The sequence below is a fragment of the Halichoerus grypus genome, chromosome 10 (assembly GCF_964656455.1).
Source record: "Halichoerus grypus chromosome 10, mHalGry1.hap1.1, whole genome shotgun sequence".
Lineage (NCBI taxonomy): Eukaryota > Metazoa > Chordata > Mammalia > Carnivora > Phocidae > Halichoerus > Halichoerus grypus.
The window spans coordinates 46,986,805-47,013,651 of NC_135721.1; the positions used below are offsets into that span (position 1 = coordinate 46,986,805).

The 26,847-nt window shown below is 48.9% G+C and overlaps 1 protein-coding gene across 1 annotated transcript in view; it reads left to right on the top strand.

Annotated features, from left to right (window-relative positions):
• Positions 1 to 1,370: 1,370 nt before the first annotated feature.
• EVA1A (eva-1 homolog A, regulator of programmed cell death) overlaps positions 1,371 to 26,847 on the top strand; it is a gene marked incomplete at its 5' end in the record, with an annotated part of 47,286 nt that continues 21,809 nt past the window's right edge. Inside the window, 2 exons of the mRNA XM_036099416.1 lie at positions 1,371 to 1,641; positions 24,960 to 25,082. Of these exons, the coding sequence (XP_035955309.1) occupies positions 1,371 to 1,641; positions 24,960 to 25,082 (394 nt within the window). The remainder of the gene's footprint in view (positions 1,642 to 24,959; positions 25,083 to 26,847) is intronic.

A 26,847-nucleotide genomic window follows, 5' to 3' on the forward strand; every position in this document is an offset into this window, starting at 1 on the left:
CTGGAAAGCATTTCAAAAGGAGATCACCCCAAACCAGTTAAATAAGTATTTGTGGGGGTGCGGCAGGGGCCTCATACTAGTTTTTAAAGCTCCCCAGGTGTGTCTAATACACAGGAGGGGCTTCACAGTCTAATATACAGTCATTCCAGTACACGGTCAGTGGTCTAGAGAGCAGTGCTTCCAAAATTCTAGTGCATATTTGAATCTCTGGAGATCTTGTGAAAATGTAGATTCTGATTCGGTAGGTCAAGTGGGACGGGCAAGTCCCGATTTCTAATAAGCTACCAGTTGATGTCAATACTGCCGATCTCAGGAACACCCACCCTTGGGTAGCAGAGCCAAAAGGCACGCTGGATTCTGTTCATCCACTGGTCACTGGTTACTCCAGCCTGAGGTGTGGAAGTTACCTCTTCCCCTCATCCTCTCCTTATCTGCCCCCAGCAGCTCTTGTCACCAGGTCCTGTCAATTCCACCCCACTGCTCCCTGCGGCTCCTATCCTTTCTTGATGGACTGATTCGACATTCTCTTCCCTGTTTCCCCACCACCGCTCCCCGCTCTGGCCACGTTCTCTGCCAGACGGCCTCCTCATGGGGCTTTCTCATTCCTTCTTGCCTCTGCCCATGCTGTCTTTACTCCACAGAAGGTTCTTCCAGTCCCTGACCCCTCTCTTAAGAGACCACCGCATCCCTGGACCTCCTCCGTGCTTGTACCTGTCGCCGACGACGACTGTCAAGGAACAACATGCCCTTCTGGTTCATTTCTGCGTTTCCAGCGCCCAGCTCAACGCAGATCGGGCTCTCAATAAATAGTTGCTGAATTTAACAAACAAAACCTCAACTCTGAACGAGCAAGGCCAAAGACCTCAGCTACTCTCCTTCTGATCAAAATGAACATTCCTTCGAGATTATGCATCAGGCTTTAAACACCCCACTGGAAAAAAAAAAAAAGTTGATCAAATTTAACAAAGTAAGTACTAATATCCTGTCTGGGTTGGGTGGTTTAATCGGGGCTCAAAGCAGGCGACGGGACAGGAATGAGAGGATGGATGCTGGCAAGAGCTTGGAGATCTGCTTTCAGATCTGGACTCGTCCCAGCAGGGGGAAAAGGCTAGAGCTCCGGGACAGGGTGGAGACTGCCGATGAGGAACCTTCCGGGGCCCTGGAAAGTGTCGGAAGCGCGAGGAGGCAGGCAGGAGTTGGGGAGCGGGAACTAACTTGGCGTGGAGGGAGGCGCCGCACGCCGCAGCCGTTCAGGTTTCGGCGTCTTTCCAGCGCCCACATGGGCCGCGGGCTTGGGGAAGGGGGCGGGGGAGAGGGAGGGCAGGTCCGGAGCCGAGGGGGTGGAGGAGGGGGGAGACCGAAGGAAATGAGACAACCTTTTCCTCCCACTGACTCGGGCTCCTCCAGCGTCTGCGGGGCTCGGTGCGACAGCCCGTGAGCGCCGAGGCCAGGACCCCGCGCCCCGCGCCGGCCCCGGCGGCTCCTCCACTGGGATTTCTCTCCAAGGCGTCAGCGCCCGCCCAAGTCCCGGGCGCCGCTTTGCCGCTTCCTCCCCGCGGCGATCGGCTCCGGGTCCCCCGGCTCGGCCCGGCGCGCCCCGAGCGCAGCCCCCGGAAGTGCGCGCCGGCGGCCCCGGCGAAGGTAAGCGGCGCCCGAGAGCGCGCCCAGGGCGCAGGGGCGCCAGGCATCCCCAGCCATAATGGGCCTCCCCGGAGCGCCCCTCTTCGGAAACACCCAGAGCACTTCTGACCTGAAGCCGCTGCTTTGTTCCTGACGCCCAGCCCAGGTGTTGCAGGCTGGGTCCCCCAGAGAACTCGGCTTCCCAGCCCTTTCTTTTTTGCCTCCTCTTCCTCTTCTTCTCCCGTTGCTTCCCCCGCCCCCAGCTTCTTTTTCTCGATCCGTAAACTCTGCTCTCTGCCTCTGCAGCCTGGCTTCGGAGAGCGGGTCCTGCCCAAATCTCGGCGCTTCGCTCCTCCTCCGCCTCGGGAGCCTGGGCTGAGCGGGCCGGCCCGCGGCAGTGACTGCCTTTGACCCCGGGCCTGCCAGGTGCGAACCTGCCCGAAATTTCTGTGGCGCGCGTTCAAACTCACGGATCTCGCTCCTTTTGGAGGCACCCAGCCCGCCGTGCGCTTTTGGCGACCCCCCAGGACCCTGAAATCAGAGCGCACTGGGGAGTCGAAAGACTGTTGGCGCCCCCTAAAGCCTCAGTGGGACGCTCTGCTGGTGGAGAGGGGCACAGTCCGCTCCTTGCCGCTCTGGCCCGGTTCCCCAGGATTGGAAGGAGTGGGGGGAGCATTGAATCGCGGGCGCGAGGGAGGCGGGGAGGTAATGAGGATGGCTCTCTGAGGGAGAGGAGGGCCAACGGCATCGTGCCAGCTTGCCATTTTGCTCTTTTTAACTGCCTGAATTCTCACATCATCAAGCCTCTGAGTAGGGACTCCTCCCCCTGTTTTACAGACGGGCAAAATGAGACGCAGAGAGGTTAAGTAATGTGTCCCAGGGCCACACAGCTGGGAAGGGGCCCAGCTAGGATCTGGGTACCAGCTGATTTATACCACACATCCCATGTCCAGCCCTACAGAGAGTTTCCTCTATCCAGAGTGAGCAGGAACCTGTCATCTACCGCTGGCTCATACCATGGAGCATCAGGCTTTTTCTTTTTTGAGCAAATGCACCTTGATTCTAGTCAAATCCAAATGATTTATTTAGTACCTACTGTCTTCACAGTTCAGTGGCAAGCACTGACGTTTCACCTGTGAACCTCACTCTTTCATCCTCTTCTCATCATCCAGTCTCTCAAGAAATATATAATTGTGCCCCAGAAGGCTGGCCTGAATCTCTTTCTGGACAGGCAGTTCAGCTCAGTGGCTAAGAGCCCAGGCCCTGGAGACGGACCACCAGCGTGTGTCTGGCTGAGGCCCTCCTGTACCTTTCTTTCTGCAGCTGGACTTCCTCATCTGTAAAGTAGGGATGGGAGGATTTAAAGCAGTTGTTCTCAACCGGGGTTTCCATTTTAGCCTCCCAAGTGACATCTGGCAACGTCTGGAAACATTTTTGGCTGTCAACATGTAAGTGGGGGAGGATGCTGTTCGTCTGGTGGGCAGGGGCCAGGGATGCTGCTGAATAGCCTATAATGTTCAGGACAGCCCCCAGCAAAGAATTAGCCAGCCCCAAATGTCAGTGGTGCTGAGTGGAGAAACCCTGGTGTAATGTATCAGTCCATGAAGGGTGCTATTATTCCCAGCTCTCATCTTCTTATCTGCTCCAGTTTGGCCGATTCTACCAGCTTCTGTCCCCAAATCTCCTCTCAGTCCAGCACCAGAATTCTGTTGTTCAAACCACAGCAGGCCATGCGACTGCATTGTCTTAATACGGTCATTGGCTCCCCAGGGCTAACAGAAGGGATGGGAAGCTGCGGGTGGTTTACAAGCACCAAAGCTAGATCCCGTACAGACTCAAGTTTGAGAATCGCTGTCTTGCAGGGTCTCATCTTACCTCCGACGTTGGCTCACATGGCTGTTCATGGTAAGGCCTCACCTTACCTTCCCAGCCTCGCCTTAGTTCACATCTTGAGGTGCCTGCCATACCACCACCCAACTTACTGTTTTGGTATTCTAGGTGCTGACTTTTTGGAATGCCCTTCCTCCTCCTTGGCAAATTCCTCATCGTTCTCTGAGACTTGAGCTCCAGTCCGCTGCCAGTGTAGCAACCCTCACTTCCCGAAGCAACTCGGTCACTCCCTGCTGCCCCAGCTCAGGCCCTCCACTGCCTTTTTCTTTCACTGTCCCTTCCCCATAGGGATCCCTTGCTCATGCCCACACTGGTCTCTGGGTACCTCGTACCTAACACAGTGCTGGACTCGTGGTGGTGGTTAAGCTTGCAGGCTTTGGAGTCAGGCTGCGTGCGTTCAAATCCCAGCTTTGCCACTTATCCACTCTGTGACCTTGGGCAAGCTGACTCAATCTCTCAAAGCCTTATTGGTAAAATAGGAAGAAATGATCTGTCTTCGCTGCAGCCCGGCGTAACGAACGGATGGGATAATACTGACTGCCACTCCATGCCAGGACAGGGTTCGAGTTTAGCATTTTATGTTTTTACTCATTTAATCCTCGCAACGAACCTTTAAAGTTCGAACTGGTGTTGCCCTATTTTCCCGACAAAGAAACGGAGGCAGAGAGAGGCTAAGCAGTTTGCGCCAAGCTGCACAGCGGAGGAGCGGTAGGGCCAGGATTCACACGGACGTCTGGCCTGTGGCTCACACGCTTCACGCTCTGCAGGTGGAGGGTTTAGCTCGGTCCTCCCCACAGAGTAAGCGCTCAGTAAACACGAGCTGAGGTTTGTGGTGTGCGTTGATAAGAGCCGAAGTCCATCGGATTTCCCACCCCTACCACACCTGTGATCCACGACTGGGCCATGATTTTCACGGCTCCTGTTCTTTTTCTCTCCTCCTTGCCCGGAGCCTAGCCTCAGAGAGACAGCACATTGGGGTCAGTCCTCTGTCGCAGTGCCGGGTCAGCACCAGTGAACTTGATGCTAAATGGAGCCTTAAGTGTGCCGTGGGTTAGGGTCAGAACAGCACTAAGTCTTTGGGGAGGAGGGCGTGGGGTCAGTACACCTGCCCGGGGGAGAGAGATGCAGACGGGGTGAGGAACTGTCTGACTCCAGCTTGTCCTTTCCAAGCCCGTGCCCCTTGCAGTGCGCAGCCAGCACATAAGTGTTGGTGAAATCCGTCAACGAACGTGTGATGGGTGGGTGAACGCCACCGGCTGGGTCTCCCACCTTACCTTGATCAGATTCGGAATACATTTACTCTCCGAGTGTTAAACGGACCATTTATATAGTCAAGGGAAAACCTGCTAAGAGAATTTAATGACCCACAGGGGGTTTTGGAGAACCAGGTCTGGAACTGGTCACTGACCTCCCATTTGAGTTGTGTGTGATACTGGATACCAGGTCTACAGGTGATCGCTTCACCAACTTGGAATCTTTGATTTCCCTGAATCCAGCACTGCCTTTGAAAGCTGAGCCCCTTCCTCGCTGTTCCCTTGGACACTTGCTCTGTAGGCCAGATGGCCTTGCACAAATACCTGCACGTTTGTGTATTCTGGCTTCTTCCACAGCTGACCCACACAGCTATGGTCCCCCTGAGTTTGCCTCGTTTTGGCAGGCTGTCCCCCAAACTTCAGTGGGATGAGGTTACCTGGTATGTGCAAGGCCTTGCGTTTTGTTAGGGGTCACAGAAATACTCTAATAAAGTTGCCTTTGAGGATGGAGCAAGGTGAGAAGCTCCCTGTCCATCAACACGTTAGAGACCCCTCAGGTCCCCTGTAGCACGGCCTTCTCCCTTCCAGACACCACACTCTTACTGCTTCCTGGCATCAGCCCCTCTGTTGGGTCACCAGCTGGCTGATCTGAGAAACAGATTCCCCTGGGTGCTAATGACTGCAGTAAGGTCAGACCCAAGATCTTTGGGGCATCACCTGCATTTTCACTGAGGCCCAGAACATTACACCTTGGCTGCCATCTTGAGTAGCACCTCTTCGCCTACCAGCAGGCAGATTCTTCATGAAGCTGGTTCCTGCTTGGGTGTCTGGTTCTAGGGAAAGCTACCTTCTGCTGTTCAGGTCTTAGGCTGTGTTCCCTGTGAAATCTACCTCCACTGTTTGCCTCTAGGTGAAAATCTTTTTGGTGCTATAAGGGGCATTTGGTTTAGACTACATGATCTTAAGTGTCAGGGTGGGTTTGGACTATGCATGGCGTGAGTGGCTGGTGTTGGGTGCCAGAGACACAAACATGAAGAGGACATGGTCCTTATCATCATGGTCATAGTCCGTGATGTGTGAGGGACACATGAACAGGTCATCAGACTGTCAAGTGGAGAAGAGATAAGAGCAGAGAATTGGGGGCCAAAAGGCACCAGCCACGAGGGAGTCAGGAGAGGTTTCAGAGAGAAGAGGATATTGGAGTTGGGTCTTAATGGAGAAGTAGGAGCTTGCTGGGTTGGGGGGGGGTGGGGGACTAGTGAGCATGGGTGTGACAGACAGGAAACTGCATGTATGTGGTACAAATCCTAGGAAGGGCCTGACAGAGGCCAAGGTGTGTGAAGATGGGGGCTGGTGATGGGGCCTTGGGCAGGGGGTGTGACTAAATTTTCAGCCATCAGGAGTCCGTTCCTGTTTGTTGGGAGACAATGGAGGGGGCATTTTAAGCTCAGGTGTACTGAGCTCTTCGAATGATGGCTCTCCTGTCTCTACTGGCCTGTTTCCTCCAGGGCAATGGGACCAGAGCCCAGGGGCTGTGGGAGGGACATCCAGTAAGCAAAGAAACCGTCTCACAAACAAAGCTGCAATGGTGGTTGTGGGTTGTTTTGTTCTTTTCAAGCCCTGGCTGATGAACTATGTGGATGGCCCCTCCTGAGTCTGGGCTTTTGAACGTTACCTTTAGAGCATCCAAAAGTCTGAAACAATTGCTAGGTTTCTCTGGACTTAGAGAAGGAGGGAGGAGGAAAGGAGAGAGAAGGGTGGGGTGGGGTTGTTGATCAGCTCTGCTTTATAGGAAATCCAGCATGTGGCCTCGTAGATCAACTGCCAGGGCTGCCACGTTCCCTGGGTGCGAGCTGTCTTCCCATTTGCAGTGCTCTTTGACCCCAAAGCGTTTTGCAAAGGGCTCACCACGGGTGATGGGTACATATGCTTGCTGATTGGACCATGGATATAGATGTTTCTGTAGGTCATCCCAAGACTTCCCTCATTTACTCACCACTCAGTGACACCTGGCACGTGGGAGGCACTCAGTAAGTGAGAAATGAGTGGATGAATGTCCTAGCATGTAAGTCCCATCCTGACCGCCAAGATGCTCATGCCTGAATGGAGAGATAGACAAGAAACCCGACCAACACGGCACAGTGTGCTAGTGCCGCGACAGAGAAGACGTGGGGGCAGAGGCAGGCTCCCTCATGGGGTCAGGGAACAGAGCCCGAGGGAGGGGTGGTCCCTTCCGAGGAGCAACATCCCTCCAGGGCAAGTGGCTAGTAGGCGATAATTAATAGTAGCCCCCGGGGTGGGTGCCAGCACCCGTGTTAAGGACTTGACTTGCTTTCATGGCATTGCTCCTCACAACCACCTTTTTTTTTTTTTAAAGATTTTATTTATTTATTTATTTGACAGAGAGACACAGCAAGAGAGAGAACACAAGCAGGGGGAGTGGGAGAGGGAGAAGCAGGCTTCCCGCGGAGCAGGGAGCTCGATGTGGGGCTCAATCCCAGGACCCTGGGATCATGACCTGAGCCGAAGGCAGATGCTTAACGACTGAGCCGCCCAGGCGCCCCTCACAACCACCTTCTGAGGTGGGTGTTGGAGGAGGAATCAGGATCCCACCCACAGCTGACAGGCAGACCTGGGATCCGATCAGGCCCCTGGACTCCGAGCCCTTCACCACTGCTGCAGTCAGTTTCGGGATGGTCATGTGATCATCGAAGATGCTTTTAGGAAATCTGGTTTGCAAGAAGGCAAGTCCAGGTGTGTGGGTTGTGGGGGTGAGTTGGGAGTGGGAATGACCACCTCCTCCTCCTTTTTCCCCCTTTCCTCTCCCCTGCCTGGTGTCTGCAGCCTTGCCTCGCTGGGAGTTTGAAGCAGTTGTAAGCTCTCTGCTCTGGGGATCAGCACCTCTGTCCTCCTCTCGCCTCGTCTTTGATCATCCGGGCAGCTTGCACTTTGTCCTCTAAGGTGAGAGGAGGCGGAAATGCTGCTCAGCGGAGAAGTAACTGTAAACTTGTGTGGGGAAGGAAGGCTTTTTACAAAACACCTGCTGTAACGTAAGCCTCTCCCCTTTGCCCTGTGCCCTCCTGCCGTGTCATTCCTACGCTCAGTAGCCGCCAGGAACAGATGTCAGGGGATCTTGTTTCTGCACAGGGACCCCGATCAAAAGGGCTGCCTAAGCTGTCTTCCTCCGCAAACACAGCTGACGCGTCCTTTTACTCGCTCACCTTGTCGGGACAAGACAGGCCACGGCAGCCCATGGGAAGGGGCAGGAAGGGTCTCTTACTGGAAGACACGTGCATTATTTTCCGGAGGCTCCTGTCCTTTGTGCCACTTGGGTGAGCGTGCTCTGACAGCAGCTTCCTTCCGTGCTCCGGTGAGATGTGCCGGCAAGACTGGGTGGGCAGAATGAGCACTGGAAGGGGAGTCGGCACTGACACTTTTCTGCTGTGTGGACCCGGTCCCTTTGGGTCAACTACGTGGGGCAGGGATGGTCGGCCTGGAGATTCTCCAGCAGTAGACCCTGCCGCGTGTCAAAGCAGGGTGCACTGTGAGGATGTTGCAGAAATATGGAAAACACTGACCTGGACAGTTAGACGCCCGTGACAGTGGAGGGCGTCCCTGGGGATGTAGGCTTGCGCTCGCAGAGACAGCTTTGTGGCTTTGCTGTGTCTGCTCAGCTGAAGCTGTCAGTGTTTGCTGCACCCTGTGTGCCAGGCACAGTTCTAGGCCCTGGGGACACGGAGAAGAACAAGATACTCTTTTTGCTCAAGAACCTCAGCAGTCCAGCGTGGACATGGGACACTCAGAGATAGGAATTCAGCATTTTGCTATCCAATCTCTCTCATTAAAGTAGGTTGTCTGAATGCAAGACATATGTATGTCTTGTTGATTCCCAAATCCCTGGAGGCTACCATGAGCTCTGGCATAGAGTAGGTGCTCGATCAATGACTGTTGTGCCACTGTAAAATTCTGTGCTAGACACACTCACTGAGTGTGGTAGGCATCCAGAGGAGGGGCACCGACACTCAGCTCGGATAGCAGGTGAGTCCAAGAGGACACGCGCCCAGGAGGCTGAGATGGAGGGATCCAGGCTGAGGAGAAGGACATCATAGGCAGAGAGACCAGGAAGAGGTACTGCCCGGCCAGATGAGCAGGCCGGCTGTGCTCCAAGAAAGCAAGGGAGTGAGTGTGGATGGAGAGAAGGGAGGCAGATCTGTAAACGAGCAAAGGGGCCACTTCAGGAAGAGTCTTGCTGAAGAATTTGGATTTTCTTCTGTATGCACTGGGGAGGTACTACAGGATTTCACACAGAGGAGAGACTGGGTCAGAGCTTCATTGTAAAAATAGACCCCTCTGGCGATAGAGCCGATATTGGAGAGGAATGAGATGGGGGCAGGAAGATGGGTTAGGACGCCATTGTAGTTTCAAGAGTGGGAAAAGCCTGGGGTTTGGAGTCAGACAGACCTCTGTCTATGTCCCCGCCCCACAATGTCTTTGCGTCTTTGTGTAACAGGCTATTTATTAAACCTCTCTGAGCTTCCGTCTTCTCATCTGAAGACAGGGACTCCCAATTTCTCTGTCATAGATGGGTGGTGTTCAGAATTATGAAGATGAAGTATGTGAGGTGTCTGCTACCGTGACCGATCCATAATCAGTATGTGATAATAGTGGTGAGAATTATTTTTAGTAGTATGGTTATTTATTGTCATCCAGTGAGAAATAATGAGGCTCTAGAGACATTGGCCATAAGGGTGGGGATTTGGGCACAGGCTCAAGAAATACTTTGGCAATAAAGTTGACGGAGTTTGGTGACTGATTGCGCGGGGGAGTAAGGGAAGGGCAGGAGTCTAGGATGGCTCTAGGATTTTGGCCTGGACAACCAAGAGGAAAGATAGTGGGGCTATGCATTAGGAGACTTGATGGTGAGGAGGAGGAGGGAAGAGGACGAGGGAGGTGGGCGATGGACGGAGGGAGCAGCATTTGCAGGAAAAGATGATGAGCTCAGTTTCAGACAAACTGAACTTGAAGCATCTTAGGGATGGCCAGGGAGACAAGTCTAGTGGGCACATGGTTTGTAGGTTTGACATTCAGGAGAGAAGTCTTAAAGAAGGTTCAAGAGCAAACTTTTAACAAGAGGTAATGAAATCATGGTATGGCTCAGTTGCCCAAGGAGAGAGAGAGCATGGGAAGAGAATTAGGATGGCTAATGCTTTTTGAGTCTATACTGTGTGTTCTAAGTACTTGATGTGCCTTAATCCTCTCAACAACCATTGTCAGGGAAGACGATTGTTGTACCTGCTTTATAAATGAATAAATGGAGGCATAGGGACAGTAGGTCACTTGCCCGAGGTCATACAGCAATAAGTAATAGACCTGGGATATTAGCCCAGGCAGTCAGATCCGGGCTTGTGCTCTCCGTCTGTAGGCAGCAGGGAGGGGCCAGGCAGAGAGGCAGGGAGGAGATGGGAGACTGCTGTGTGGAAGAGGAGAGTGTCCAGGAGGGAGGAATCAATTACATCAAGTGATGTGGAAATCCACTAAGAAAAGAAGTGGAATATCCATGGATTTTGGAATAGGGGAGCTATTGGTGACTTGGTGAGGGGAGTTTGAAAGATGAAGTGGCTTAAGGAACAAATGTGAGGTGAGGAGGTGGTGATACCAAGTGTAGGCAATTCTTTCTAGAAGCTTGGCTTTGGAAGTAACAGGAAAGAGGTTTCGGGTAGAGGGAGTGTTTCAGAGATGGAAAGACCTGTTACTATATACAAGGGGAGGGACGGAGCCAGAGTGGGCCCCACAGAGTGGCCGTAAATGCAGTATACACACTGGGAGAATCTCTATGTTATTCTTTTTCACACAGATTTTTAATATTTCTCCCCATGTTCCAGACAGCTTCCATGTGGATGTTTGGAGATCACTAAAGAAGCTCCTGATAGGTGTTTCTGATCTTTAGCTTTTGTTAGGGGGAGTAGAGAAAATGTTTTTCACAGTGCCCAGTGTGAGTCATCATGTGTGCTTAAATCCAGATCGTATCAGATTCATGTATAATACATCATCTACTGAATTTGTCTTTGAAATATTCTCTGAGAGAGCACAGTGTGCTGGGGCTCCACATCACGTGTCTCTTGTCCATTTCAAAGCCGGTGCCCCTCCCCATCCCCACACTGCTGGGAAAGGAGATCGGGGTGAAGGTGAATCTGCAGGAGACAGAGTTGCTTGGATCTTATAGGAATTGGAAGACTATTATAAGGTGGTTTGCTGGGGTGACAACCCTACACTTAGAATGACCCTAGATGATTTGGCTACTGCCATTGAATTTCTTAATAATGGACAAGACGGACATTTTCTTATAAATGCTTTATTACCAGGCTTAAAGGACACAGGTCCAACAGGCCCTGAGAAGATATATTTATCTAGAGCCAAAGACAATCTCTGTGTTTTAATACATAGGATTCTTTTGTTGTTCAGACCAGAGGTAGATGCCACAGAGGGTTAAGAGCTTGGCTTAAACAAGAAATTCAGCTCTGCCTTAGTTCACAGTGCTGACATCCCAGAGGCTCAAGGCTAGAATGAGGGTTTGGCTGCCAACTTCATGAATGTGCCTTGGTTGAAATGGCATCTTTGCTCTTCCTGGATACATCTCAGAGAAACGCACTTACCTCCACAGAGGGCCTTTATGGATGGGGCTTTCAGAGAGACACTGTCCAGAATCAGAAAGGCCACACAGGAAATGGCCTTGGCATATTTTTTTCTCTACATGAAGCAGCAACTTAGCTGAATTATTTGCTTGATCTTGACCTCTGGATTTCAAGAAAAGTGAACAGTACTTCTTTCAAGAGTCACATTTCAACCTTGAAGGTTCCCTTAGTATTAGAGGACATGGTGTGAGTGATCCAGGGAAGGATCATTCCAGCCTAACCTCCTCCCCATCCTGTCCCACCCAGGTCTCTCACCCTTTGGCTGAGTATGGGTGTGATGGACAGACAGGGCACTCTCCCTAGAGACAGAGGGGAAAAAGCTCCCAGGAGTCTTGCCCATCTTTCCTCAATAGACAAGGAGTAGAGGATGTCCTTCAGGAGGATATGGCCAGGATGGCATATAGTTCAGTGCAAACGTGGACTCAATGATATAATCCTACATATGGCTTTCTTCCAATTGCACATAATCTGAATTTACCGATATGGGAAGGGGCCACGTACATGTTGCACACTGATTCCAAGAATGAGGGTTTGTATACATGCTCCAAATATCCACAGAGCTAGCAGTGCTACTGTCACCCATCCAACCTCCTGGCCGTGGGAGTCCCTGAAGGGTCTGAGAGGCAGCATCTGGCATGTTCAGAAAGTTACAGCTTTGATGCCTTCGCTTCTTTCATTTGTAATTGATTTATTAGCAAAATAATTTTTTTTTCATTCGTCCAATCATTTGCTCATTCAACAAACTGAACAACTACTATGTGGCTGGCTCCAGGCTACATGATAGTAATGTGGTGAATCCAACAAGTCTTAGTGGCCGCCTTCTTAGAGCTCACAATTGTTAGGGGACAGACATTAAAGAGATAAAGACACAAAGAAATGTATGATTACAAACTTTGGTAAGTGCTGTGCTGGGAAAGAACAGGGTGCTCCAAGAGGGAGAGAGAGAGAAGACAGTTTAGCATGGGGGTGTCTAGTGAGGAAGACAGATATGAAGACCCATAGTGTATACAACGTGCCATTTATTGGTGGGATATCATTTCCAAGGAAGGAGTGCCTTTGGATAGGGCTGAGGGGGCAGTGCTGGAAGGTTTCATAAAGGAAGGAATATCAAAGAATAGGTCGAAATCTTCTATATGGAAAGGGAATAGAGGTGTTCTGGGGGAAGGGAACCTGGTGTGTTTGGAGGATGGCTCATTCAGCGAGGATGGAGATGAGGTTGCAGGGGGGAATAGGGGGAGGTGAGCGAGGAAAATAGGGAAGGGCCAACTCACACAACATAGATTTTCTCTTGGAGGCAATTCACTGGAGGGAGTGGTGAGTTACCAAGGAGAGTGTTCTAGAACAAGTTACCAAGGGTCCAGCAAAGTTTTTCTGTAAAAGACCAGAGAATAAATATTGTAAGCTTTGCAGGTCATATAGTCTGTGCTGCAACTACTCAGCTCTGCCGGTAGAGTGAGAGCAAAACAGCCATAGACAGGACAGAAACAAGTGAACATGGCTCCGTTCCACTAAACCTTTATACACAAAAACAGGCAGTGGGCTGGATTTGCCTGTGAGCTGTAGTTTACCAATCCCTGCTCTGGAATGATCATTCTGGTGGCTCACTGGAGGTTGGACTGGAGGATGGGGAGAGAATGGAGGTAGGGAGGCCACTTAGGAACCATTGCTTTAATTCAACTAGATGAAAGATCCTGGGGAGAAATGGCTTGTGACATGCTTCCAGGTAAAAGTGACAGGACTACATGACCCATTTGATGGGAACATGTCTCGTTGTTTCTTTAATGTTCAGTGGACTAGTTCTTCTAGTGAAGGAAAAAAAAAAATCTCAGACATTCTGTGTGTGTGACTCAGAACTATGCACATGTCCTGGGAGGTCACCCGCTGGTCACAAGACACCATGCTGGGTGCATTACATAGATGACCTCATTGTTAAGCATAATTCTTAAGAATATTAAGCTGTATTTCCTATTTTCCAAACCGAAGCTTAGAAATCCGAAGTCGTTTGCCCAGAGTCACAGAGCTGGTACATGGTGGAGCTGAGATTGAACCCAGGTCTAGTGTGCCCTTCCTAAATGTAGTCTTCTCCCCTCCTTGCGGGGTGTGGCATGAAGCCCTACTCCCTAAGTCTCCCAGCCCCCTCCTCTCCCTTCTTTCTGTCCCTGTGAAGACCCATTCCGCCCTTTAAGGTTCTCAATTAGCCTCCGGCGCAGCAAGGACTGGATGTGTGTTTTAGCTGCAGAAACTGTTAGCCTATTCTTCTGTGTTTGACAAAGGACGTGCAGCAAAACTCAAACCCAGACGTACGGTTCTAGCCTGATGATTTGTGCATGTTACTGTATGGAGGAGACGGTGTGGCATTAAGTTATGGATGAAGAAATCCCTGAATTTAAATGCCTAGATTAGAATATTGTCTGATTCACTGGCTGATATAGATACCCAGGAGACATTTGTCACATTGAGGTAATAGTATCAGATAAGGGAAAACTTGTAGGTTTAAACCCGAGAGGTCAGTGTTAGCCTCTGAAAGGACAAACCTGACAAGGTGTGGTCAAGGAAATCAATTCAGTTACCAGCTCCATCGGGTTGTCTAGAAACCCCACTGATCATTAATTTAGTATCTACCAGATTCAGCTAGAGACAGTCTCTGCCTTGCATTTTTTAAACAAGACTTTGGAGACAGAGAGGTAGCCAGGAACAATTGAATTATGTTGTGGATACAGCAGTCCTTTTAGTGAGACCTAGTGACCAGAATTGGGTCGCATGGTAAGTGGAATGGCAAGAGACCACCATGATTGACGTGGAGCAATCGCATGACCCGGGCCTTGGGCCCCGGCGGATGGACACAAACAAAAGTGGGGGTCCTGCAGCAAGGAGGAGAGGCAAATGCCTTCTGGGGAGATACACACAGGTGTCTGCCACAAGTGTTGATCTGTTTTGACTACCAGCCTGTATTATTTTGCTAGGGCTGCCATAACCAAGTACCACAAACTGAATGGCTTACTTAGAACAACAGAAATGTATTGTCTCACAGTTCTGGAGGCCAGAAAAGGTATCAGCAGGGACATGCTCCTTCTGAAACCACCAGAGAAGCATCTGTTCCAGGTTTCTCCCTGGCTTCCGGTAACCAGGTAACTTCCGGTAGCATTTTTGTCTTCTACCTGTGTCTTCACATTGTCTTCCCTGTGTGTGTGTCTGTGTCCAAATTTCCCCTTTTTATGAGGACACCAGTCATATCGGATGAGGGCCCACCCTAAGGGCTTCATCTTAACCTGGTTAACCTGCAAAGACCCTATTTCCAAGGTCAAATTCTGAGGTACTGAGGTTAAGACTTCACCATATCTTTTTTTTTTTTTGATGGACACAATTCAACCCATAACACAGCCCAGGAGTTCAGGACTGCTTCCCGAGGCCAAGGTGACGGATCCCACTCCAAGGTATCTTCACCTGTGGTCATCTTTCTGTCTACTTCCTCTACATGCTACTGGGAACATATGGATTCTGTCTCTACTCCACATTTATCACATATCAGATGGTTTCCCGTCCTGACTTCTCAGCCTCTGCACTTGGCAGTGTTCTCTAGGCCATACTCAACTGCATTTGTCCTCCTAGGCTCTGCTTTCCCTACATTGCCCTTTGCTCACTCGTTTACTAGTTCATACGACGTACATGTTGAGCTCCTGTTGCATTCCAGGCACGACACTAGGCTCCAAGGATGTAAAGATGAAAAAGGTGACAAAGACAGTTTCTTTCTCAGGGAGTTCTCGTGGGAGACCACACAAGCAAATGGAGTAAAACAATTGCAAAGGGAAGTGTGCATGCAGATTCTGAATACTGTGCTGTCCCCAGCATAACATCTTCTTTGGCTCCCTAGTGCTGACAGGAAAGAGTTCAAGCTCCCTAAGAGAGCACGCCAGGCCCCTTCAATAGCATCATCTCCTGCTGGTCCTTTCCTTTCACTTTGTGCTTCATTCCTTTTGCTCCTCCTGCTGTTTGCCAACTATATAGATTTCTATCTCAAATCTCATCTTTCTACGTGAATGCTGTCTCTGTTGGAATGTGCTCCCCCTTCCCCATCCTCAGCTATTATTCCTCAGAGCCCCAGGTACAAACTTGGGGCTCAAGAAAATGATTTGAATTAATCAATGTAGCAGAAATGGCATGTCCCTCACAGCTATTATCCACTTGATTAACTCCTGTTTCTTCTTTGAGACTCATGTCTGGGGCTGCCTCTTCTCTGTGCCCCCCATCCTTTCTTTGCTCCCTGTGCTCCCCTTTGGGAACAATATTTCTCTCTACCAGAGAGACACTGATTGAGGCTTGTTTATCTCTGTAACCCCAGCCTCTAGTAGTATGCTTGTGTTACTAGGTGCTTAATCAATGAATGAGTGAGTGAATGAATCAATGAATGATTCCTAGTCTGTGCTTTGCTTCTGCTCACTTCCAGCTGCACTTTTCCTTTGGACTCCTACACCCCCCCCATGCCCCGCCAAGTCATATGTCTGACCACCTCTTATCACAAGTCCAGAGACTTCACTGCTCCTGACGTTCATTCCGTTATGCCGACACCTCAGCTCTGCTGGCCCTGATGGTCATTGGCCACAGGTGGGCTACCCATTCACTGTCATCTTTCTGGTCTGCCCTGCTTCCCACAAAAAAAAAGGCCTGTTTCCTTGCCCATGGGAAGATTGTTCTAGGACAAGCAAAACTGCCTCCATGGCCTTTTCTGTGTCTCCATTTCCAAAACGTCTCCCTCTCCCAATATTAGGAGTGAGGGACATGCCATTTCTGCTACATTGATTAATTCAACAATCATCTTCTTGAGCCCCAAGTTTGTACCTGGGGCTCTGAGGAAGCACACCAACTGTTATCTAGTTTCTGCCCTTCTAATGACGAAGATCTATTTCTTTAACCCCTTCCCGCTGAATATATTGGGTTTCTCCTATGTAGGGACTGACATAGTGATTTAAAAAGTTTTTTTAGCATTAAAACTTTAGCATTAAATGAAATCTTACATGGCATATCAATGAGTGAAACAGAAAAAACCCAGTATTTTGTTGTATATGTTATTTTATGTGATAATCCTAGCTTATAATGTACAGTTAATTAATGAAAACAGTGAGACTGTTATGATAAATGAACATGAAAATTTGAAATGGAAGGTTTGGAATGACAGTTGAAGCCTCAATGCATCCTCACTATTAATGCATCCCTGTATTTTGTGTTAACTGTACGGCCTTGAGAAAATTGTGACTGCCAGCCCTTGGAAGTAATAACACTTTTAAAAAGGATACCTTGCAGATTCAGGTTATTCTGATTCAGATGACCCAGAACCTTGAAAGAGGAATGTAGGAAAAACTGGTTTTAATGTTGACTCACAAACACTATGTGACAACTGTTTGCATTCCTTAATAATAAAGGATCTAATTGAAAGGAATAGATAAACAGGTTCTTCAACCAATTTATATCTTTGTTTGACAGAAAATACTTCCCCAAAACATATTGTATCATTATGAAATATTATGTTATTAAAATTATTTTCAGAAGCTTCAGTGCCTGTTTCTCTCTACTATCACTTAAAGCCTTTAACACAGCAAAAAAAAAAAAAAAAAGAAAGAAAGAAAGAAAGAAAGAAAGAAAGAAAGAAAAAGAAAAAGAAAAAAGAAAGGAAGAAGAAAAAGAGAAAGATTAATTTGCCATTAATTTGCCAGTTATCACTTTCACTTTGTCAGCTATAGGAGGAATGGTAACAGCGTGGCCCTGCATTGCTGAGTTGGAATTTTATTTTATTTTTATTTTTAAGATTTTATTTATTTATTTGAGATAGAGCAAGAGAGAGAGCACGAGCAGGGTGGAGGGGCAGAGGAAGAGGGAGAAGCAGACACCCCGCTGAGCGGGGAGCCCGATGCGGGGCTCGATCCCAGGACCCTGGGATCATGACCTGAACTGAGGGCAGACACTTCACCAACTGAGCCATCCAGGCACCCCTGAGTTGGAATTTTAAAAGCCTGCCAAACACTCTAAGAATAAAACAAGCACTAAAGCTACCAACGATACCCGGTGCAGCATGTTGGGTGATCACTCATTACTGCACGGTGTACAATTATATCTTGATAGGAGCATGCACTCAATGGGTATCCCTGAGGCTTGCCTGGCATTTAATTGAGTACGGCCCACGTGAGCCAGGGGGGTGGTAGGGTCCTTGCACGCATGATTTTACAGCATGAGAAGACTTGCTTGGGTCTGAATTGTTAAAAGATATTTTTGGAACTGTCGCTTTCCTAATTAATTACATGTGTTCAAACGTATGCACTGTTTTGGCAGGAGAACCTTTATTCTGAAGTGGGCATATTAACCTGCAGCTCATGGGGTCTGTGATTGTTCACATTTGGCATATCACACATTTGACTATATCTGCTTATGGGTTAAAAAACATTTTTAAGGGGCGCCTGGATGGCTCAGTTGTTAAGCGTCTGCCTTTGGCTCAGGTCATGATCCCAGGGTCCTGGGATCAAGCCTCACATCGGGCTCCCTGCTCAGCGGGAGGCCTGCTTCTCCCTCTCTCACTCCCCCTGCTTGTGTTCCCTCTCTCGATGTGTCTCTCTATGTCAAATAAATAAATAAAATCATTAAAAAAATAAAAAAAACATTAAAAAAAATGTAATTGGACTCAAACATTTGTGGACCCTTTGAAACACATCGGTTGAGCTCTAGTGTATTGGAGTGAGGCGGGAGACCGTTGGGGTTTCAGGGAGGCTGCGGAGCTGGCTGGGGCAGGCCTCCTTGTTGCAGTCAGATAGATGTCTGCCCAGCTCAGGAATTTTCACCTTCCAGACGCTCAGCATTTGTCTGCATGGATTGAATTGGCACAGAGCAGGTCACGTGTGGCTGTGGGACTGGCTCCCCCTGGCGAAGAGCCATCAGGAAGGTCTTGGGTGGAAGCTGCCGGTGTCCCCAGGGATCGACACAGTTCCTGCCAAGGAAGGCTGGCATTCCCCCTGCCTCGAATTTCTCTTTCCCACAGCTCCCTGAGGGACTACACTGGACTTCCAGACTCCCTGCCGTCAGGGTGTTGGCTCCACCCTTCTGACTTATGCTCTGGTTTTAATAATTGCAGTGGACCGAGAAGTCAGCTTGGGGCCAGGAGGCCCACACAGACCAGAGTCAGATGACTAGCAATGCTTCTTGTGCCCATCTGAGTGCTTCTCGGTGGGGCATTATTTCTGTGAGTCCCCACATTTGCAGATGCCTCAGAGAGACCAGACTTGGGGGACCCACCGGTGGTGGACTGAAGTCTCTGCTTGAGGAATACTGGTTAGGAATACAATGGCAAGTGGATCCCCTTTCTTAATGGCCTTCATTAAGGAGCCACAATCTGCCAGCCTGTCTGGCCCCACTTGCCATTCTGAAGAGAAAGCCACACAGGATTTGGTCAGAATTACTCAAGCACACGCTTGTGTGGCTGACCCACAGGCTGGAATTCTTTTCATGCCCAGTGTGGTACGCATGTTGTGATTCTGACCACTTCCTTCCAGTCCCCATGACCGTTTCTTTCTCCAGCGGACACTGGCAGGCTGGTTTCCTCCAGGGTTCAGTCATGGGCCTTCTCCTCTCCATTTGGTAAGCTCAGTCAGGGCACACATCAGCTCAGGACTCCCACACACCTGCAGTTAGCGTTCCAGGGCCACAGTGCGCCTCCAGCCTTCCTTTCCAATGGGATTCCCCCAGACTTCTTTGCATTTCCTACATTTTGGCCAAACTCAGTGTTCCTGGATCTTCTTCTGCTTCCTCCATGAAGGAGAATATGATGTAAGGCCCCTCTTTTCAAAGAGCTTATAGCTTAGTGCAAAATATAAAAAGCACACACTTTTGCTATATGCTAAAGATTGGCACACAGGTTTACAGGAGTCCAAAAGAGGGAGCAATTGTATATGCCGGGGCGGATCAAAGAATGTTCCCGCAGGAGGTGATGTGACGTTGATCTGCAAGGATGGGTAGGACTCAGAAATACAATAAGTGGAGAAGTACATTCAGCAGAGTGAAACCCAGAGGTAGAACTGGTTGGGAAGTACACGAGGTAGGGAGTGATTCCATTTGCTTGGATGTTGGGCTGTGTTGGAAGAATGTGACTCTGTAGGTGGTGATTTTAGGACAGAGGAGCGGCATTATTAGAACACTGTTTCCTAGTGCTCCGCCTGGCACCAGTATATGATGTTGGGGTGGGGGGGTAGAGAAGAGGGAGGCTTTTCTGAGTCAGGCAAGTGGCAGAGGGCATGGAGAGTCAGAAGGGATAGGAGGTAGAATTTTCAGGGCAAGGGAGAGGAAGGGCCCATGATAACCCCCAAGTCTGACCCTGAGTGATTGGGAGGCTCAGGGGATTATGCACATTATAGAGAAAGAGGAAACAGGTGGGCGGGGGAATGGATTTAGGACATGCTGGGCTGGAGAGATCTCTGGCAAATCCAAGTGGAGACTCCCATTTCCCCTCCTCCAACCTCAGCGTTCTGGACTCCCCCTTTGAGGTCAGGCTCCCGGCCCCACTCCTCCTGGCGTGGACCAGCCCCGCTTTGGCACCCAGGCTTATCTGACCTGAGGCACTAAATACTGACCCCCTGATGGGCTGACCTAGGGCTGATGATGAGAACCTTGGTGTCCATCTCTAGCCCCTCACAGGACCAGCCTTTGCTTGTCTTCTCAAATGCCTGTCCTCTTATGTTCTTACCCACATCGGCCCTCCTGGGACAGAAACCCCTGCCCCCAGGCTGGTGCCAGGGCCCTGGTATCCATGGTCAGAACCCAGAGGCGGAAAGCCAGTCTCCAAAGATAACTTCTGGGTTTTCCTTGTCCCTCCAGCCTACGGGACACCTTGCAGCTTCCGGTCGGTGACCATTTTTAAGGCCCATAAGACTGGCTCCACTCTGCTGTCTGCAAGGCCCAGTCCTCAGGGCGTGTATTATCCTTAGGGCTGGATCCCGGCCTTCTCTCCACTCCTAGGTGCTACTTCAAGTCCAACACCACACCTCACCAAGTGACTTCCAGGAAATGGGAGGTGTCCAGCAGGTGCATTGCACACTCTGCACCTTGTATCCACCTGGGACCTTTGATGAAAGCATCTTGCACACTGCCTCCCAGGGTTTGAAAATTCCTTCTGGATTCTCACCCCTCCCTGTGTTCTACCGTGGTTATCCTCCCACAACCAGACACCTGGCTTTCATGCTACAGGGAGGTCTCCACGCTACAGGTGCTGATGCTTCCTGTCTTGGTGGTTTTTGCCGCTGGTTGCATCCGGGTCCTGGCAGTGCCATCATCCAGTTTCATGGGAGCTTCCTCTGTGTGTATGGTTTGGGGCCTGCAGAAATAAACTGAGACTGGGGAGGGAGCTGGGAGCCTCCAGAGCCTCTGTGACTGATTTAGTCAAACATCTTCAATCACTTTCTTCTCATTCTGAAGACCTCACATAATTAAAACCATTCCTGGCCAACACTAAATAAATTTTGCACATGCTGCTTGAATTACTGTGCAGTCTTACCCCAGTGTGGCTTTCTTAGAGATTAATATTTCACTGAAACTATTCCTCTGGGTAGGCTGAGGCCAACAGCTGTGGAAATTCAACATTTGCTTTATACAATGAAACTTTAGGACAAGGCTGATTTTCACATTTCTCAGATATGTAGCTCATTTGGAGGAAAAAAAAAAAGCATTCTTGGCAGAGTCCATGTGGCATGAGCCAGATATCCCAGCTTTTGTTGCTATATATTTAGATAGAAAGTGATGAGAAAATGTGCCTTTAAATGCTTATCATATAACATTGGTGCATAATAGTTAGAATTACCATTTATTGAGCACCTACTGTGTGTCAGGCATTGCCATGCTCTGTATTCTCACAAACACCCCAGGGTGGGCCAGACCTGGGCCTATTTGCCTTCTGATCCCTGTTCTGCCCTGGATAGTAGGGGCTGACCTGGAGGCTGCCTTTCTCAGACTCCAAGGTGCTCTGGCTTCCTGCTGGGTTTGGCCAATGGAGGCACCAGTGTGAGGTTAGAGGGTAGAGGAAAGGAGGAGGCCAGAGTATTTCCTCCTTCTCTCTCTTCTTCAAGCATCTCTTCTAATAGTGCCCACATTTCTGTGGTTCCAGATTCTTCCTTGTGACCCTGGCTCCTGGGTAACATGCCTCCTCCTTTTGTCCCTTCAACCATCTGCTGCCCATTGTTGCTGATCTCTTGATTGCCTCATGGTCCCATCCTTATTCCAATTAATTTCTTCTTTTTAAAATTATGTCAATTTGAGAAGTTCTTTAAACTCTTGACTTTGTCATCTATCATGTCAGGCTTCATCCCTCAGCTTCTCTGTCACCTTCCACCTGTACTTCTATCTTTATCATTGCAATCCATTCCCTGCATTCAATTCCTTCTGTTGCAAATACTTGAAACAGTTTCTATTTCTCTGCTTAGATGCTGATTGATGGATTGAGGTAGGAATCAACCTCATTTTAATGATGAGGAAACAGAGGGTCAGGGAGGTCAGCTAACTTGTCCAGTCTTAAAGATAGGGGATAATGGAGCTTGGGTTTAAATTTAGGTCTGATCAGTCCTGAAGCTTGTGTGCTTTCTCCGACATTAGCCTGTGTTCTGTTTCCTGGTGCCATGTGAACCAAATCGAATTTCTCCTGCATAATCCCTTCATATTCTAGAAGAAGAAAACTCTCACCATCTTCTTCTCCTTCCCTTTAACTGTTGCTCATGAGAAAGAATTTTGAATTTCCCGTGAGTCCTGGTTGAGTCTTTTAGATTAGTGCTTCTTAAACTTTAATGTGAAGATTATGATTCAGGATGACCCTGGAGACAATTTCAAATTTATATGCCATTGTTAGAAATAATACAGAGATCCTATGTTCCATTTAACCAGTTTCCCTAATGATAACATTTTGCAGGACTGTAGTACAATATCACAACCAGGATGTTGACAGTGATAGAGTCAAGATGCAGAATATTCCCGTTATCACCAGGATCCCTCTGTTGCCCTTTTACAGTTGCACTCTCTCTCCTTCTGACTCCACCCCCTCCTTAACCCCTGAAACCACCAATTTGCTCCCCATTTCTATAATTTGACATTTCAAGAATGTTATATATATGAAATCATACAATATGCAACCTTCTGAGATTGAGTTTTTTTCACTCGGCATAATTTTTTGAAGATTCATCCAGGTTGTTGCATGAGTTAAAAGTTGGGTTTTTTTGTTGTTGTTGTTGTTGTTGTTCTGATTAGTATTCCATGTCATGGATATACCACAGTTTGTTTAAACTTTCACCCATTGAAGGAAATTTGGTTTGTTTCCAATTTTGGGCTCTTACAAATAAAGCTGCTATAAATATCTATGTGGGTTTTATGTGAACCTAACTCTTCATGTCTCTGAGATAAATGCCCAGGAGCAATGCAACTGCTGGGTTGTATGATAATTGCATGTCTACTTTTTGAAGAAACTGCCATTTTTTTTCCCATAGTGGCTGTTTCATTTTACATTCCCATGAGCAATGTATGAGTGATTCATTTTTCCACACCCTTTTTTTTTTTTTAAAGATTTTATTTATTTATCTGACAGAGAGAGACACAGTGAGAGAGGGAACACAAGCAGGGGGAGTGGGAGAGGGAGAAGCAGGCTTCCCACGGAGCAGGGAGCCTGATGCGGGGCTCGATCCCAGGACCTTGAGATCATGACCTGAGCCGAAGGCAGATGCTTAAAGACTGAGCCACCCAGGCACCCCCATTTTTCCACACCCTTGTCAACATTTGGTGTTGTCACTATTTTTGAAGGTTCTTTATATATTCTAGATACTATTCCTTTTGGCAGATAAATGATTTGCAGATATTCCCCCTGCCCCCGCCTCTATAGTTTGTCTTTTCATCCTCTTAACACAAAAGAAATGTTTTTAATTTTGATGATGTCCAAATTATCAATTTTCCCTGTTTTGGAATGTGATTTTGGTGTCAAGCCTAAGAATTCTTTGCCTAGTTCTTGATCCCAAAGATATCCTTTATAAGAAGTCTGAGGTCTCAGGGAAATTCCTTTGATTCCAGGCGTGAGAGAAGTAGAAGATAGAACGTTCTGGTTGGAAGTGGGACTGAGTGTGAGTCAGTCACCCACAGTCACTCAACATTGGCTCTGTGCTTTTAACTGTGGGAGGCCCTGGGAACAGAGAGCAGAAGGAAGACATGGTCCCTGCCCTTAAGGAGCTCGCAGCCCAGATTTCAGAGGTGGCACCTTTCCAGGTGAAAACAAGGTCCAGGATGTGTGCCTGGAAATGGTTTGCTACAGTGGGCTGGAGGGGAAGTTTGGTGGAGCAAAGGAAGCCAAGTGGCTGGCAGGCTAGCATGTTGGATGTGTCACTCACCGGTGTGTATCAGTCCTGTGGAGAAAAGCAGGTTTCTTTCTACTCAGTGATTTCTCCAGGACCATGTATGTATGTCCTCTTCCCATCCTGTGGTCTGGGAGCTCTTTTTCCATTCAAGCCTTTGCCTCTCAGACGCCATGTGGCCACATTGGGGTCAGTTCTTGCATGGTTTTCACTAGTGTAGAGGGGAGGGTGAGTGGGTCTCAAAGACCTGCTTCCACGCTTCGGTGCCCGAGTCTCTAAAGAACTATCGATCCTGTCCTTTAAGTTTCCTTTTCGTTCTTGCCCTTAATTTCTTCACCAGGAAAATGGAGATAGCAAGGTGCCACAAATCCTTTGTGAGGCTGAGGCAGCCAGGATACGTTATCTATAAGACTAGAGGAACAAGCAGAAGTCAGATGCTGCGGGAGTCAGCAGGAAGTGTGTGAGGACAAATGACTGCGTGTGTACGCCTGGAGCAGGGGCACCGCTCGGCGCCCCGGGAGCTCCGGGACAGATTTCATTCCTTCTACGCACTTTTCAACGAAGCCGGCAACATAAAGAAGCTGTGCGGATCTAGTCTTTCAGAGGCCCCTGCTGGCCTCCCTAGCTGGCTTGAACGTAGCTTGAGGCCTTGTGACTTTGGCTGTGGGAATCCACGCATCAGCACTTCCAGGTTTTTTGTGCCTACACAGAGCTGCATGAGACTTCATTTCGTGGCCCATCGGGGCACTGCTATCTGGGAGCCAAATTCCCTCCCTTCCTGTTCAGAGAGACTGGCCTGAAAATTTCACTGATGAGGGGCCTCGTGGACACATCCCACTCTGGCTGTTTTGTGGGCTTTGGCTGCAGGAGGGAAGAGGAAGCATGCATCTCTGATCTTTTACCCCTTGCTTCCTTTTCTGCTATGAACTTGGGAGTTTGGTTTCTCTGGCTGTCTGGTTCAAATTCCATATGAAACTCTGGCAGCGGGTTTTATCCTCTCAGGAGATGCCACTGCATCTTTTCAGAGGTCCAGGGAAACCTTGCCTGGGCTTCTCAGCTAGGCTCATGGCGACACTAGGTCTTAGGTATGACGTGATCTCCTGAGCATGTGATGGCTTTCTGATGCTTTTTTTGTGCCATTTCTCTTCTTTCAGAGCCTGAGAAGCCAACTGGGGCCAACCAAGTTTCAGAACCTCTACTGTTTGGCACCAACATCACCAGGGATGAACTGTTTTTGCCAGATAATCCTCTGTTCCTGACAGCACATCCCTCCCCAGGTAGCTAAGGGGATAATGAGTTTTCACCCCACCCCCACCCCCGCACACTGTGTAATGAGATAGTCACCTGCACAGCGGCTTATGCACCAGGGCCTACTCACTGCTGCTACTGAAGTAGAAGATGAAATCTGTCATCCTCAGGCACATTTCATTTTATACAATTCAGTGATTACACTCAATATAAATGAGTGGACTCAGGGTTCCAGAGAATATGATTTTGCAGCACTGGGAATGAGGTTACATCTAAAATGGAAGCCAGTGAAAATAATGTCCAATGCATATGATTAGCCATTCCGTCTAAGAGATGGTGCTCATAGACAGGCTGTCATCTTCATCAGGAGACCAGCATGTGTTTAGGGAGACAGAATTATGGGAAGTAAGTGATGGACAGAAGCTGTGTTTTTTCAATTGTGTTGCAGTTTGTCAGTAATTAGTTGAAGGAGCTTTGAGTCAGGGGTGAGAGAAAGCTGTCAGAGAGTAAGATTTATAAGAATTGGTGGGTTCTGTCCAAAGAGAGTATGCTGTGATGCTGGTTGACTGGCCCTGGAGTGTCCTCTAAACACGACTTCCCCTAGAGTAGTGTGGGGTTAATCCAATGGGTTATCACCGGGAGAAAGCCCTAGCTTTGCAAGTGGGCAGCTCCAAAGTTGTAATTTTGTCCTTGCCAAGATAATCCCCAGGATCCAGTTGTCTAGAAGAGGACCTGATTTAGCTCTTGTACCAGCTGACTCCCCAGTTATGAATTAATAAACTGCTATGGGTTGATGTGTTCTCTTGAGCGCTTGGTTAATGTGAGCTCTTCTCCTGGACACTGGGAATATTGAGTTACTGGCCCAGAGCTTGGACTCGTGTCCTGACCCACGCCTGCCAACCCTCTCCTGACACCGTCCTAGTGGTACTGGTGATGCATACGAGCTTCACAAACACTGAGAATCACTTAGACCGGTAAATGAAGTAATGATGTTTGTTTTAGAATAGGGTTTCTCAACCTTGATACATTCACATTTGGACCAGATAGTTCTTTGTTGTGAGGGGCTATCCTGTGTGCTGTAGGATGTTTCGCATATCCTTCCCGCCTACCCACTAGATGCTAGTATTAACCCCCACTGCAATTTTGACAACCAAAAATGTTACCACACATAGCCAGATGTCCCCTGTGGGAGGCAAACTGCCCAAAGTTGAGAATCACTGATTCTAGGAGCTAGCCAGTGGTAAGGGACTTCCTTGAGGAACAGACCACAAAATTGTACTTGGGGCTGGATGAATGCTTCATGCCCCTTACCTTTATATTGGTAGGTGTATTGATCAGGGTTCTCCAGAGAAACAGAAGCAGTAGGATATATATATCCTATCACTAGGATATGTATATGTGATTATGGAGGCTGAGAAGTCCCAGGATCTGCCATCTGCAAGCTGAAGACCCAGGAGAGCCTGTGGTGTCGTTCAGTTCGAGTCTGAAGGCCCGAGAATGAGGGGAGCCAATGGTGACAGTCCAAATTGAGGCTGGAGAAGATGAGATGAGATGTCTCAACTCAAGCAGTAAGACAGGAAAAAGGGGGGCAGAATCCTCCTCCCTCCACCTCATCTGGAAACACCCTCACAGACACACCCAGAAATAATGTTTAATCTGGGCACCCCATGGCCTGTCAGATTGATTCATAAAATTAATCATCACAGTAGGAGTTGCAGAAAGGTTTTAGTGATAGGGCAAATCACCAGTGGGAGGTGTCCAGAGCTACTTGGACTGTTCCATCCCCATTAAGGG